The 13,898-nt window shown below is 43.8% G+C and overlaps 3 protein-coding genes across 3 annotated transcripts; 1 reads left to right on the top strand and 2 right to left on the bottom strand.

The window, feature by feature from the left end:
• Nucleotides 1-2,051: 2,051 nt before the first annotated feature.
• N7478_003951 (uncharacterized protein) lies at nucleotides 2,052-2,597 on the top strand (the record flags this gene model as incomplete). Its single annotated transcript, XM_056920165.1, has 3 exons — nucleotides 2,052-2,155; nucleotides 2,215-2,419; nucleotides 2,442-2,597. The coding sequence occupies 3 exons, from the start codon at nucleotides 2,052-2,054 to the stop codon at nucleotides 2,595-2,597; spliced, it is 465 nt and encodes a 154-aa protein (XP_056778202.1).
• A 3,330-nt stretch (nucleotides 2,598-5,927) lies between these two features.
• On the bottom strand, nucleotides 5,928-7,134 carry N7478_003950 (TauD/TfdA dioxygenase family protein; the record flags this gene model as incomplete). Its single annotated transcript, XM_056920164.1, has 3 exons — nucleotides 5,928-6,079; nucleotides 6,132-6,854; nucleotides 6,912-7,134. 3 exons carry the CDS (start codon nucleotides 7,132-7,134, stop codon nucleotides 5,928-5,930), a joined length of 1,098 nt encoding a protein of 365 aa, XP_056778201.1.
• Nucleotides 7,135-8,669: 1,535 nt separating this feature from the next.
• Nucleotides 8,670-10,746, bottom strand: N7478_003949 (uncharacterized protein; the record flags this gene model as incomplete). The annotated part of the gene is made up of 2 exons (XM_056920163.1): nucleotides 8,670-10,247; nucleotides 10,723-10,746. 2 exons carry the CDS (start codon nucleotides 10,744-10,746, stop codon nucleotides 8,670-8,672), a joined length of 1,602 nt encoding a protein of 533 aa, XP_056778200.1.
• Nucleotides 10,747-13,898: the final 3,152 nt, after the last annotated feature.

The raw sequence follows: 13,898 nt of genomic DNA, 5'->3' as shown, positions 1-13,898 counted from the left end.
TGGAAATCGAGGTTGGAAAATAAGAAACTTGAAGTATTAATGATCGGGCAAGCATATAAAACTAATTGATAAGTGCCTGTGGGGCCCTATTTGAACTTGAAGTGGGGTGGTTATGAAAGGAGAGTAACTAAACATAACGAATCGTTGAATACGGTCGCCAAATTCTCTGCGTCTTGAAGCAACTAAGTCCATTTGATTTATGCCCGGATAATGTGAGATTCATAATTCAAGTTGATATCAGGTGATCTGGGGCTCGCTTGGCGTACGGCCTGCATCTCTTCGGCCCCAACCTTCCTATCACGTAGATAAAAACTGCCAGTCCACTTCAACACACCTGAGCACATAAAGGACCCACGAAACGAATCACGCTATCAGAATTTGTATAATTGAAAGTATGCTTCGCCGAACGCGGAGAGCCCCCACCGCATGTTCATGGTGTCACCACCGAAAAGTCAGATGCGACGCATCGATATTAGGCTGTCCATGTACGCGCTGCCGTCAAGATGGTCGAGACGATTGTACTCTCCGCCGAAAGCTTCCTAAGATGTACGTCTTTGGCGTTTTATTTCCCCAATTTTAAGAGATTACTAATATGAGTATAGTCAAAAAGCTGGCAGTGGTCCAGAGCGGTTTTCTCAGAGGGAGCAGCTATGTGAGAGGAATTTGACTAGCCCAATCACTTCATTAAACACGTCTCCAAGCGCAGAAAAATGCCTTGAATTGAAATATCGTCCCCAATCTCTGAAACTCTCAGGGGTATCGATGGGAGAGAAGTCATCGGAAAATCATGACTCTCTAGCTGACATTGAGAGACATCCATTTTTGGATATCGGCAACTTGAAAAATTTGCCATCAGAAGACATTGCATTTCTCTGTTCGAAGGGAGCTCTCGACGTACTAGAAAATTACTTGATGAAAGAGTTTGTTGGTCACTACTTCAAACAAGTTCACCCGATGCTACCTGTAATTGACGAGGCCTTGTTTTGGCGAGCAATCTGCGAATAATCGTCAGAGAAGTTATCTCTATTTGTTTTTCAAGCTGTGCTGTTTGTAAGCTGCTCGGTAAGCGTTATCTAATTTCAGGTGCGATTATAATTCTATTTTCTAGGCTAAATTCAAGTATTTACAGTTTGTAAACCCTGACACTTTGCGGAAAAGTGGCTTTGCCGATCGACGGGATGCAAGAACACGATTATACACAAAGGCGAAGGTACGAATCTTCCAATTAGCTACCACCATACGATGTGCCTAGATCTGATGGCTTATTTGATACCTTTAGCTTCTGTTTGATCTCAAGGCGGAAATGATGCCATTTGCAAAAGCACAGGGGGCGATCATTCTAACCCATCACACCTCGGCCGAGTCTCCGTTATCAGGGAGTTTGTGGCTTACCTGTGCTATTAAAAATGCTATTATGATGGATGCGCAGCCTTATTTGCCTTTTCAGGACTTCGACAGTATAATGAAAAAAAGATTGTGGTGGTCAATCTTGCTTCGGGATAGAAGCCTGTGTATTGGGCTGCGTCGTTGTCCCCAGGTCACATCAATTAACCTCCATGAGTGTCTTGACTGGCTAACAGAGGACGACTTTGTCAACGAGATGCACAACTCAAGGTTTCATGATTATCAAAGCAAGAAAACCTTACTATCTGCGTTGCAAGAACAGTGCCAATTGGCAATTCTGCTCACAGAGCTCGCCATAATGATATTTTCTCCTCGTGTGACGCCCGCCTCAAGATACAACAAAGAAGAATTTGGAAATTTAATGAATAAACTTCAGAGTATAAAGCATTCCTTACTTCAATGGGAGTCTCAATCTCAGCCATCTTCAGGGCCTTTGGATGATTTACGCAACGACCCATCTGGCCCGTTGAGAAATCTGACATTCATGTACTACCAGTAAGCTTATCTCTCATTATTCTATCCTAGAGAGATAGAAAGAGCTACTAACTAGCTGACTCAAAAGCACAGCGGGTGTTGACCTAGCGCATTACTTGACTCTGCTGATAGAAGAATACTCGGATCTTCCTAGCCATGTCTATCGAGAGATTATGGCTTCGATTGGAAAAGACTTGAAGAGCGGAATTGATGGGTTGAACATTGTCATGGAATATTTCAGTACACACGGGCATGTTGACAACCTGCCGTTAAGCGTGTAAGTCAACGGGAATTCTCCAATTGAAGTAATATATCTTTATTGATATTCTTTTTTAGACTGGGCTATGTGGGAATGCCGCTTGTTCTGGCCGCGATAAACTTGAAGCTTTCTCCTTCACGCGACGAAACCGAATCCAGGCGGAAGATTTTGGCTTCCCTGAGCAAGATAATTCGACACTCAGAGACACTTTATGATGTGACAGATTTTGTGGCCGTTGGAACCAACCACATTTTGCAATTAGCGTACGCAACAACTAAGAATGTCTTTCTTTCTAATGAACCAGCCCCCGGAAAATTTGGAATACAAGAGACTGGGACCAGATCAAACTGTGGTAGCCTATCTCCCAGTCGACTGCCCAACAGCTCAAGATCTACAACCGTTACCCGGGCATCGAATTGGCTTGAAGCCTTTGGCCGGTGCCCACGTGCGTACCTTCTGATTTCGACATGCGTGGATCATAGCCTCTCTGTGGGGCGTCTGCCATATATAAGTTCATTGCCTGCTTTGGTTCATGAGATCCCTGCCATGTGTTCAATGGCGCAGCTACCATGGACAATTCAATCGAATTGTTTAGAATATACTCGTCGATTGGATGCAAGTCCACCACTGCTCGAAGAAATTCCACGGAATGAATTTATCGAGACCGACGGAACGTCGGAAGAATCGCAATCGGATTTGAACCATCAAATCCAGAATAGAAGGCATCCAGTTAACAGATGGGTTCAAGCGACAAAAAAAACAGAGACCATCGTTCCAGCCAATCAAATAGCTAGCCGTCTCGTAAATCTGGATTTCCTAGATCTTGATTCGGATCTCAACCAGAACTTAATGCCCAATGCAGGTTCATCAAATGCCATGCATTACCACTCCTGTGGTGATCCATCTGATATCCGTCAAGCCTCTGTCCCGAAATTGCCATTCGTGCAAACACTGAATGAGTACACAGCAGAGAGGGGTAATTTGCATTCGATTTACTTTCATTGGGCGGGGCATGATCTGTTGGAGGATCAATCTTTGCTTTAATGAATAATTTACCCAGTTCGATTTTGATATTGAGGACAGTGGCAGCAGTCTTCTTCTTAGTTGAAATGACTCCAAACCATGATATTTTTTTCGGTGGCTTTCAATAATGGAATCCGTTGAAATCCTGCGCGGATTAATCTGTCTGGATATTCCCGAGCCCAGGGGTAGTAACTCAGCTCCAGCAACCACGAATGGTGTGATTTTCTTTATCATTTCCGTTTCGTATACTATATGGCATGAATGCCTTGATAAAGATAGAGCATGATGATCGTGGTGCCTGTAATGTGGCGTTAATGAAACTGCAGCACGTGATGTGAAACATAGATAGACCCTGAAAAGCTGAAAAGGGGCGGTGTGCTATTTACATATCACTTCTTCCAGAGTCCGTATCTATGAATGATTGGATCAAGAAGTAATTGTAATTTTTCAAGGTTTAGTGGGGGCCGCGCGCAGCACCACTCACCTCCTTCAGCCCACAAAATTGTTTTGACCCTGGATGACGAAGGACCTTCCACAGATTGGTTCTCTTGCCATGATATCGCGGTGGGTATTTCAAAAAGCCAAAGGCATTGTGAAATCTCAGCCTTGAAAAACTCATTTAGCATAGTACACAGTCAGGATGGTAAACACTGGCTCACCCAGCAAAGATTGTGAGACTTGCCGGCAACGTCGAGTCAAGGTACGTACGAGAAAGGCGCCGCAGGTTGCGTAAATAAAGTGAAGCAGTTAACTGACTAAGGGCAGTGTGACCTTGGACGTCCATATTGTCGACGATGCGAAAAGATTGGTCGGCTCTATTTGGGATATCGCGATTTGGCCAATCCTCAGCTCACATTCAAAGTTCAAACGCTGAACCGTTCACTGGACGAGGAAAGCGTACACAGAAATCAACCGAGGCGCCCAAGACGCAAGATCGACACGTTGTGACATCCCAAACATCTGATCCGAGCAACAACCCGGCGAATCATAGTTCGGGTGAGACTTCCTTTCCAGAACTTGAATCGATTTATCTGCTCAAGGTCCTCTTGTGAAAATGTCCGAATCATGGGATCTTCACATAATGCCACTAATGGTATATAATTTTTCTTTCCCATCTCCGCTTGGTGGTCGCATACATGCATCGCTAGAATGATTCCCCAATCTTCTATTTGCCGCTAAGCCAGAATCTACATTGTGGCTAGTCTCCCGCGCTGTAGGATATGCTTATCTTGCAAATCAAATAGGATCGTGAGAGCCGATGACGACACATCGCAAACTATATGGCAGCGCTCTTCAGGAACTTCGATCAGTTTTGTATGATCCTATACGGCAAAATGAAGATGGAGTTGTACTAGCGGTTTGGCTTTCATCTTTATACGAGGCAATCATCTATTCTCAAGTTTTATTGCTATAATCTATTCTGACTATTTTCTAGCTCATGGGAGCGGACCCCCCAGATGATTCCGGGGGAGGTGCGCGCAATTGGGGCTTTCATTGCTCAGCACTTGAGCAATTACTACGATTAAGAGGCGCCGAGCAATTCAAAACAAGTACTGGCCGCCAGTTATTTCAACTAGGCTATCAGTATATCGTGAGTCGCATTTCCTATCCAAGCCGGTCGACTCTTCTTTGTCTTCGTATACTTCTTCATTTTGAACAAGGGGCTATCTCCCAACATGCGAATCAATTTACTAATTGCAATGAAGCAAATTCAATCCTTAACTTCCCTCAGTGATCCTGCTCCAGAAGCAAGGCAATCGTTTGAAAATATCAAATCAAAGATGGGAACCGACGGTCTTCGCTATTTACCGTCTTTCTTTTATGGAGACGAAGTTGAGCGGGCTTGCCGAGAGGCAAATTCTTGCTTCTGCAAAGTCATATCAATACCTGAGAAACTGGCAGCTATTGAGCAACTAGTCAGCGGCTCGAGATCACCTTGCAGGTCATCCAGACGCGTCCGTCGAGGAGCCCCTCGCATTTCATCGGAGTCTTCTCAACCACCTACGGCGGTTCAGATTATGAGAGGCAAGCGTGGAGGATTGCGGATAAAAAATCACATTGATACATGCCTATTGCTGGTTCATTCCATCACGTTAGAGCTCGTATTTAAATTTCCAGGCCCATCTGAGCTGCCTGCTGTTGCAGTCAAGCGTATTAAGCTACTACAAGCTGAGCTTTTCAGGCAGTCACAGGAACGAGCTGACCGCATCTTGAATACCCTTCCCGCTCTACTGCCAGATGAAGCAGCAGCGTCCCCTTGTTGGGCAGATTCTTTGAGAATCATGTGGCCTCTGAGAATGATAATCACATCACCTGCAGTTGGAAGGGACGCAAAGCAGCCGGCAATGAATGCCCTGACGCGAATTGCATATCAGATGGGCCTTTTGCAAGCGGCTGGCTCTTCCTATGGCGTAACTCCGAGTCCAAAGATGAGCATAGAGCAGAGCAATATGTCGTGCATTACGTGGTGCTCGAGAATGGAAATTAATAGGATACTATCCATAAACCGAATAGATGGCTTTGAGCTACAGAGCAGGCTTTTGTCTCATAAAGCTATTGGCTGGCGCAGAAAGACAACGCAAAATACCATGTACTTATCACTTCATGAAACAGTAATTCAACTTTATGACATTGCTTAATGTACGGAAGACCAACAAAATCTGATACTACTAGTAGTGGGGAAATGTCCAGGTGCGCTTATCGTTGACCATTTTAGATAGAGAGACACAAGTCCCCTTCTAATCCAACCATACTGAGCAACGCCCAATTACTTGCTTAACAGGTCCGAGGTTCTTGATTTGCTTCGTGAATCGAAGTATGGCTTCTCTCCAATTCCAACAGCACGATGACCAACCCGAGCGCCCAAGTTGTCATAGTCGTTTGTTGCGCTGTGAAAAACGCTGCGGTTATCCCAGAATGCTAGATGTGACTGTCAGCCTGTCGCTCGGTTTCTCATGAGACCAAAACCTACCAATATCGTTCTTATTCACCCATTTAAATCTAACCTGAAGATCATGATTCTCTTCAATTCTCTGATAAAATAGCCTCAACAGGTCATCACTCTCACGCTTGCTCAGCTGGTTAATACGTCGCGGAAAGTTCCCTACAGCATAAATAGACTTCCAGCCCGTCACTGGATTGGTACGTACAACGGGGTGCACGGCCTTCAATTCGTCACCAATGTTTGCGGGGTTTCCTCGCGACTCTTTATAGACTTGGAACTTATCAGGACGATCTGCAACCGCCTTAAGGAAGCCATCCCCGCTGAATGTTGCGGTCAGACCCTCCAAAAACCGACGATATGCGTCACTGAACCGGTCGTATAGCTCATAACCCGATGCCCATAACGTATCCCCGCCTGTTGGAGGCAACTCAGTCAATCTTAAGCTTGTGTAGTCGGCTGGGAAAGGCTCGAATTGGATATCGCTGTGCCAAGATGCTGCGCCAGCCTTGCGGTTATCGCGGTCGGGCTCCTGCTGCTGTGGCGCATACTTTTTAAACCCTTCTGAAGAGATGATGCTGATCTCGTTGTCAGGAACGCCAAACTCGGTTGTTCCATTTAGCAGTGGGTGAATATGAAGAGTCGAGTCTCGAGGCTTGTTAACAAGCTCTCCAAGTCGCTGAGTCAGGAGTTTATGCAAGTCGTCGGTCAAGTTGTCTTGTGCCCGGAAGAAGACCACGCCCCTTTGACTGACTGTTGAAAAGGAATCAGTATATAATGAACATAGTTTCTATGAGCAAATTGACTGACTGGTAATTGCTAGGTCTCGGATGAGCTCGTCTGCGTTCCTGGCGTTGAGGATGTCGTCCACAAGGTTCACCTCGGGGTATTCACGACCGATGACAGGTGTCGACTCAACATGTCTAAAAGAATCTAGAGCGCCAGAGAGTTCCAAGGGTGTTGGAAAAGTTTCAGTGTCTGACCTGATATACAGTGTCGGTCCAGGCTGCGCGATGGTGATGGTGGCAGACATAGTCACAAGAACGGCGAGTGTGCGTATGTCAAACTAAAACCAGACAACGATAAATGGCCTTTCGTCCTCTTAAATAATAATCCTTGAATTTGTGCGCTTACCAACATTATACACATATAGTATATTATTGCTCCATCCCGACTTTTCGGAAAAGATATGATGCAATATAGAATCAAAGCACGCCACAACCGGGTCAACTTGCGGGGTTCAAAGGGAGGGCCATGGCAACAACGACTGTATTCCACTGATACTACTTAGTACGGGTAAAAACAAAATACTTGACTGAAATTTGACCTGGCTTCCATCATCCTTTTGCAGGTAGGTATTGAACAATGGCTGAAACATTCAGATTGAAATTTTAGACTTGGTTCTTGCCCAAGCACAATTACAAGCGAGACGCTCTCCTGGAAACAAGAGTCAAAGTTCCTCTAAATCCATGATTCCTATATTGTTTTGCATGAGATTTCATTTGAATGGCGTGCTTCCGTTAAATAAGATGTAATTATTGTTCAAATATTCTGACATGAGGCTGGACAATCTTTCACCACCAGTGGCAATATCGAGTCTCCAAGCCCTGGAAGGTTTTATTGTGCGATTCAGATAGCGCATAACGTGCTTCGAGATTAAGTCTTATTAAAGATTAAATTAGAGTGTAATTTGAACTCACATACGCGTACATACTCAACGAAGGTTACAGGTCCTCGGGAGGTTTCAAGGAATTTGTATCTTTCGGATAAATCCGAAGGGACCTAACCAATCTTTGTTTGGTATGCAAGTTAAAAACACTCTATGTTATGGACGTGATGTACGATATCTATTATCTGTGTAGATTAGATAGCCGAAGCAGCCATGGTGATATGCTCTCGCCATCTCACGGCTTCTCTCCTTCTCTTCTTCTTTCCCCAGCTTCGTTACTCTCGTTGAATGCGTTGAGTTATTTGGTTTAAATCATCTTCTTTACCAATGCCAACCGCCTCGACTGCTCCTACTTGTAGAAGCTGGCCGGCTTGCGGTCCTGTATCTGATTTTTGAAGTCGGCAGATTGGTGGATCAGCAGGTCCGATTTACATAGTCTATGAACTTCACACACACAACCAGTACACGTAACTTCCTATCTCATCTCTACATCTTTCTCACCCTAGCTCCAATTTCCAAGTTTGATATTTATTTCGTTATTGATGTTCAATCCATCCGCATCTCTTTTTCCTTCAGATCGAAGGAAACCCTTTGGACCTTGCATTGCAAAGTCTCATACGCACAAAGAGGAAACAAGTACAATTGGAATATGATGAGCAGAACAATAGTAGGCCATCGAATCAATATTCGTATCGAAAGAATTGGTGCAAGGGAAAGAAATATGGGGTTAAAGTCCTCATACTCGGTGTACTGAGGAGGGAAAAAAACGAGAAAAGGTTGATTCAATAACTTTTGGACTAGCCTATTGAAAGGGTCATTATTGACGAAACAAATAGTATCGTGCTATCCATAAACGCATTTTACACACACTACTGCTCGGGCACGAACATATCGTGGATTTAGCCCTGGTTCCAACGCTTCCAAGAGTAGGTCAGACTTGTTGTCCAGGGCTTCGTTTGCCATTGCCGAAGTGGGCCACATTGGGTGATTGTTTCACAAGGACCGTTAGAGACTCTGCTAAGTGTATAGGTTGTACACTCAGATGTCGTGGTGGTAGGTTCCTCGGCGGTGGTAGTAGTTGGCTCCTCAGTGCTAGTAGGTTCTACAGTAGTTGTCGGCTCCTTAGTAGTAGTCGGCTCCTCAGTGGTAGTTGGCCCCTCGGTGGTAGTAGGTTCCTCAGTGGTAGTTGGTTCCTCGGTGGTAGTAGTAGTCGGCTCCTCAGTGGTAGTTGGCTCCTCAGTGGTAGTAGGTTCTTCAGTAGTAGTAGGTTCCTCAGTGGTGGTTGGTTCCTCGGTGGTAGTAGTAGTCGGCTCCTCAGTGGTAGTTGGCTCCTCAGTGGTAGTTGGCCCCTCGGTGGTAGTAGGTTCTTCAGTAGTAGTAGGTTCCTCAGTGGTGGTTGGTTCCTCGGTGGTAGTAGTAGTCGGCTCCTCAGTGGTAGTTGGCTCCTCAGTGGTAGTTGGCCCCTCGGTGGTAGTAGGTTCTTCAGTAGTAGTAGGTTCCTTAGTGGTAGTAGTAGTCGGCTCCTCAGTGGTAGTTGGCTCCTCAGTGGTAGTAGGTTCTTCAGTAGTAGTAGGTTCCTCAGTGGTAGTTGGTTCCTCGGTGGTAGTAGTAGTCGGCTCCTCAGTGGTAGTCGGCTCCTCAGTGGTAGTTGGCTCCTCAGTGGTAGTAGGTTCTTCAGTAGTAGTAGGTTCCTCAGTGGTAGTTGGCTCCTCGGTAGTGGTAGGTTCCTCAGTGGTAGTTGGCTCCTCAGTGGTAGTAGGTTCCTCAGTGGTAGTGGTCGGTTCCTCAGTAGTAGTAGGTTCTTCGGTGGTAGTGGTCGGTTCCTCAGTAGTAGTAGGTTCTTCGGTGGTGGTAGTTGGTTCCTCAGTGGTAGTAGTAGTTGGCTCCTCAGTGGTAGTAGATTCTTCAGTAGTAGTTGGTTCCTCAGTGGTAGTTGGCTCCTCAGTGGTAGTAGGTTCCTCAGTGGTAGTGGTCGGTTCCTCAGTAGTAGTAGGTTCTTCGGTGGTAGTGGTCGGTTCCTCAGTAGTAGTAGGTTCTTCGGTGGTGGTAGTTGGTTCCTCAGTGGTAGTAGTAGTTGGCTCCTCAGTGGTAGTAGATTCTTCAGTAGTAGTTGGTTCCTCAGTAGTAGTTGGCTCCTCAGTGGTAGTAGGTTCCTCAGTGGTAGTGGTCGGTTCCTCAGTAGTAGTAGGTTCTTCGGTAGTAGTGGTCGGTCCCTCAGTAGTAGTAGGTTCTTCGGTGGTAGTAGTTGGTTCCTCGGTGGTGGTAGTAGTCGGTTCCTCAGTAGTAGTTGGCTCCTCAGTGGTAGTAGGTTCCTCAGTGGTAGTGGTCGGTTCCTCAGTAGTAGTAGGTTCTTCGGTAGTGGTAGACTCTTCAGTGGTAGTAGTCGGTTCCTCGGTAGTGGTAGGTTCCTCAGTGGTGGTGGTCGCAGGAGTTAGAAACCAACAGTTGACATATTCAGGGGGGTGAAATGCAAAAAACTACTCCATTTGTTAGCCTAAATGAACGTGAAATCCAAGAAATAAATTGAGACCTTACGATGTTTGGGTCGGAACAAATTATATAACTCCTCCCATCACAGGAAGAAGGATTGCAGTCTAGTATAAACGATGTTAGCTCTTTGTGTTTCTAAAACTTCCGCTTCACTTGCCTGTAATATCTTCGCAATTCCCATATCCATCTACATAAGTGATACCCCCACCAGACTGAATGGTTTCGATATCACAACAAAAGCATGGCCCCACTGCAGCAGCTAATTTGATTACTGCAAACACACCAATACCAATGACAAGGCGCATGTTTGATAATTTGTATTGTCAATTACTAGGGGACTTAACTTGATTTGGCTGTAAAAAAAGCCCAAATTAACTGAAAACGCCAATTTATTATCATAGAAGGGAGTTGCGGATAATATTCCTAAGGGTGTACGTTAGATATATCTTTGAATTGACTCACTCGTGGGTATGAAATGAAAGTCATGCTCACTAAGAGTCATGATTGACAGGACTGGGCTTTGGGCCATGGTTAGGCCATGGGAGGCGTCGCCTGCCATTTCCGAACCCTTGAAACTTGAATTTCACCTTCCTAAACTTTAAAGTGAGGTCTAGATTGTCCTGACCACAGACTAATTGATTAGATTTTGGCTAGAGTTGACATCACTAAATTCAGAATCAACGCTCAACCTCCTTACATTTCAAGCAATTGGGATAAAGCAGAGTTCTTCCAGGCAATAAATCTACCCCTTGAATTATCTTTCACAATTCCTCCAGCAAAAACAGATATGGTGTGTTATTGAGTAGCTGAAAACCAGAGAAGTTAGCTCAAATGAAAATTTAAACGGATTTACACCATGGGATCCGCCTGCGTTCGTATGGTGATCAATTTTCGAAGCTGCCGCGTCTCCAGTGCATCAGGGACAAAATTGATAATCACGCTACAGGCTCTTTGGGAATCCAATCTAACATCACAAGCTTTTTACATGAACAACACTGCACGAAATTTACCAATAAATCTTACCGAGGCGGCCTTGGCGCGTAAAAGCCGGGCCCGCCTGCTCCAATCCAGCGGATGCGCACTTGCTTAGGTGGGTCCCAGCTCGGGAATGCACGGATCTTGGGCGGGTATCAGCTGACACGGGCTTGGTTCTCTCAGCAATGAATGCGGAAATGCGGTTTACAAGCACCATGTACCGCAGTTATTCACGTTTAGGTTTTCTAACCTGTCTCCTTCTTGGTAACGTGCTATAATTTTTTTGTTGACAAAGCCATAAAATAAGAACGGAGCTACATACACAGTTTAAAAAGATCATTCATTTGGGTGAAAATGATTTGGAACGATCAAATCCGCTGCTTGCCATTAGGGATGGATTGTGATGGACTTATTGTGGCAGTGTGTCCAGAACATAATTAGGTTCAATTTTGATGTCGCTTGCAATGACAAGATATGAAGTTTTTCACATCATTTCCATTCAAGGTTTCGTTACATCACACAATATAATCAGCTATTCTAAGCTGGCCAAACAGTAATACCCATTAGTAGCTGTCCCATTAAACTTCGGGGTATAGAGAACTACATCGATATGATGTATCCTTAGATCCTGATGTGTAGTTCAAGCTAAACGTTATTCGAGGTCTATGACCCCAACGGTTCCATTTTCCTGTTCAAGCATTACTTGCTGATACTTCATTCTCATTTATTGTTTATCACGTTTCCCTACAAGCAATGATGGGCCCAACATTCTGAGAAAAGCTTTTAGTTACCAAATGCTAGCATTACAAGCACTTAGTTCTCGAATTAAAGAAACTAAACTACCTTCAGTTGCAAAGAGACTTGTTTCTGTTGGAGCATTCGGAAGGGGTGACATATTGCATCATAAGATTCAGATTAATAAGCGGTACTGTATAACGTAATTCCCGGGCGGGTCGTACACCCAACCCATTAGAAGAATTTAAATCAATATATATTAGCCAACACATATCAATTTAGCTAAATAACGCGATTTATACATCGATTGATCTTATGGCCAATATTCCCACATCCACTACACCGAGGCAGAGCTCTTTTGGCTGGCTGACCTAGCTAAATAGGCGTTTTACCCTATGTATTTGAATCTACTAGGGTGGCTTTATCTGTCGGATAGGGGCGAACGCGTATAAACTAGTACAACTGGATACCATTCAGAGAGGGTTGTTCTATCTAGGTGCTCGATCGAGTTGAGCGATCTTGCCTGATTCGTATAGGCTAGTTGTATAGCCCTTACGTACGCTTACGTGCGCTTTATATACAAAAACAGTAATATAGGATCTAAGCACGCGCTGAATCATCAATCTGTAATAGGAAAGGTGGTAATCTTCTCCTGCGGAGTTCGACATTATCTAGTAAATTTAGCTATATAGCTAGCTATAGGCCCTCTTCGACTGTTAAACTAGTATTATAGGGTATCTACCTATTTAATCGATTACGTTTTTAGTATTTTTTCTTATTGGCTATATATAAATTTGTGTTTTCTTATGCTAGTAACGCTATTGTTACAGACCCACCGGGGCTAAGTCCAACTTTGGACTAACGAGAGCCAATCAGTTCTACGTTCAACACGGAGCTATGAAGTCACGTGCAGGATCCGGTACCCAAGGATCCCTAGGCACCGGGACTAGAAAATACTTCAGAAAAGGAGCTATAAATAGTCTCCTACTAACCACTATAACCTATACTCATTATAAGTACAGGACGGTACGGAGACTACCAGAAACGGCCTCCTTAGTATAAATAACAATTATCCCTCAAGACAATTGTGCATTCCATAGTTATATAACTATCTACTCCTAATCTACCCCAGGAGTATACAGGGAGTTACAGTAACTCTGTGATCTACCCCCTAGGAGTCACTATAGAAGTATACAAAGGATTAGGATATATAAGAGACAGTCATTACCATTATATATTTAGTTCTTTGTATTTAATTTCATTATTATACTTGGATTACTACTTTCTGCAATATAGTTTGTAACTCAATTTACCCTTATTATTGTCCTAGTCATATTTCGATCTGACTTCCTCAAACGCGACTTAAATCCAATTAATAGTTTATCTCTGACAAACTATTGAGAGCCCTCCTTCTGCACGCCCCTTTTCAAGTACTCTTACAGGTCTGAGCCCGTGTAAGGCTTTAAGGCAACGGTACGACTGTAGAATACACTTAAGGTACGTATAGACCAAAGGACTATATCTACTCACTGTACAGCAGGACCAGCTCGTAACAGCTATATTGTGTAGCGATATATAGTAGCCTTTAATAATTTGATCTAATATAGTCTTCGATAGGCTTAGTAAACTATTTGATTATTATTTTAATAGATCTTTTATTATAGAAGCTTATTTTTGTAGTTAAATAATAGTTCTTAGTGTTTTTGGTATAAATTAGCTAGATCTACTGCTTAGTTGACTTCCTAGGGGTATTAGCGTTTATAAAGAGATACTAAGCTTTAAAAGTACTCTTTCTAGATTAATAGGTACTAGACCAGTAACTATAAAGCTATATTAAATAATAATTAGCTTTCTGAACACTTCTAGTCTTATATATTAGTAGTTATCTAAAAAATTAAACTTATTAATATAGTTATTGTAATAGTTAC

Source organism: Penicillium angulare, assembly GCF_028827245.1.
Source record: "Penicillium angulare strain IBT 27051 chromosome Unknown utg000004l_segment0_segment0, whole genome shotgun sequence".
Classification (NCBI taxonomy): domain Eukaryota; kingdom Fungi; phylum Ascomycota; class Eurotiomycetes; order Eurotiales; family Aspergillaceae; genus Penicillium; species Penicillium angulare.
The sequence above is the reverse complement of the archived record's forward strand: the minus strand, read 5'-3'. Positions and strand labels throughout refer to the sequence as shown.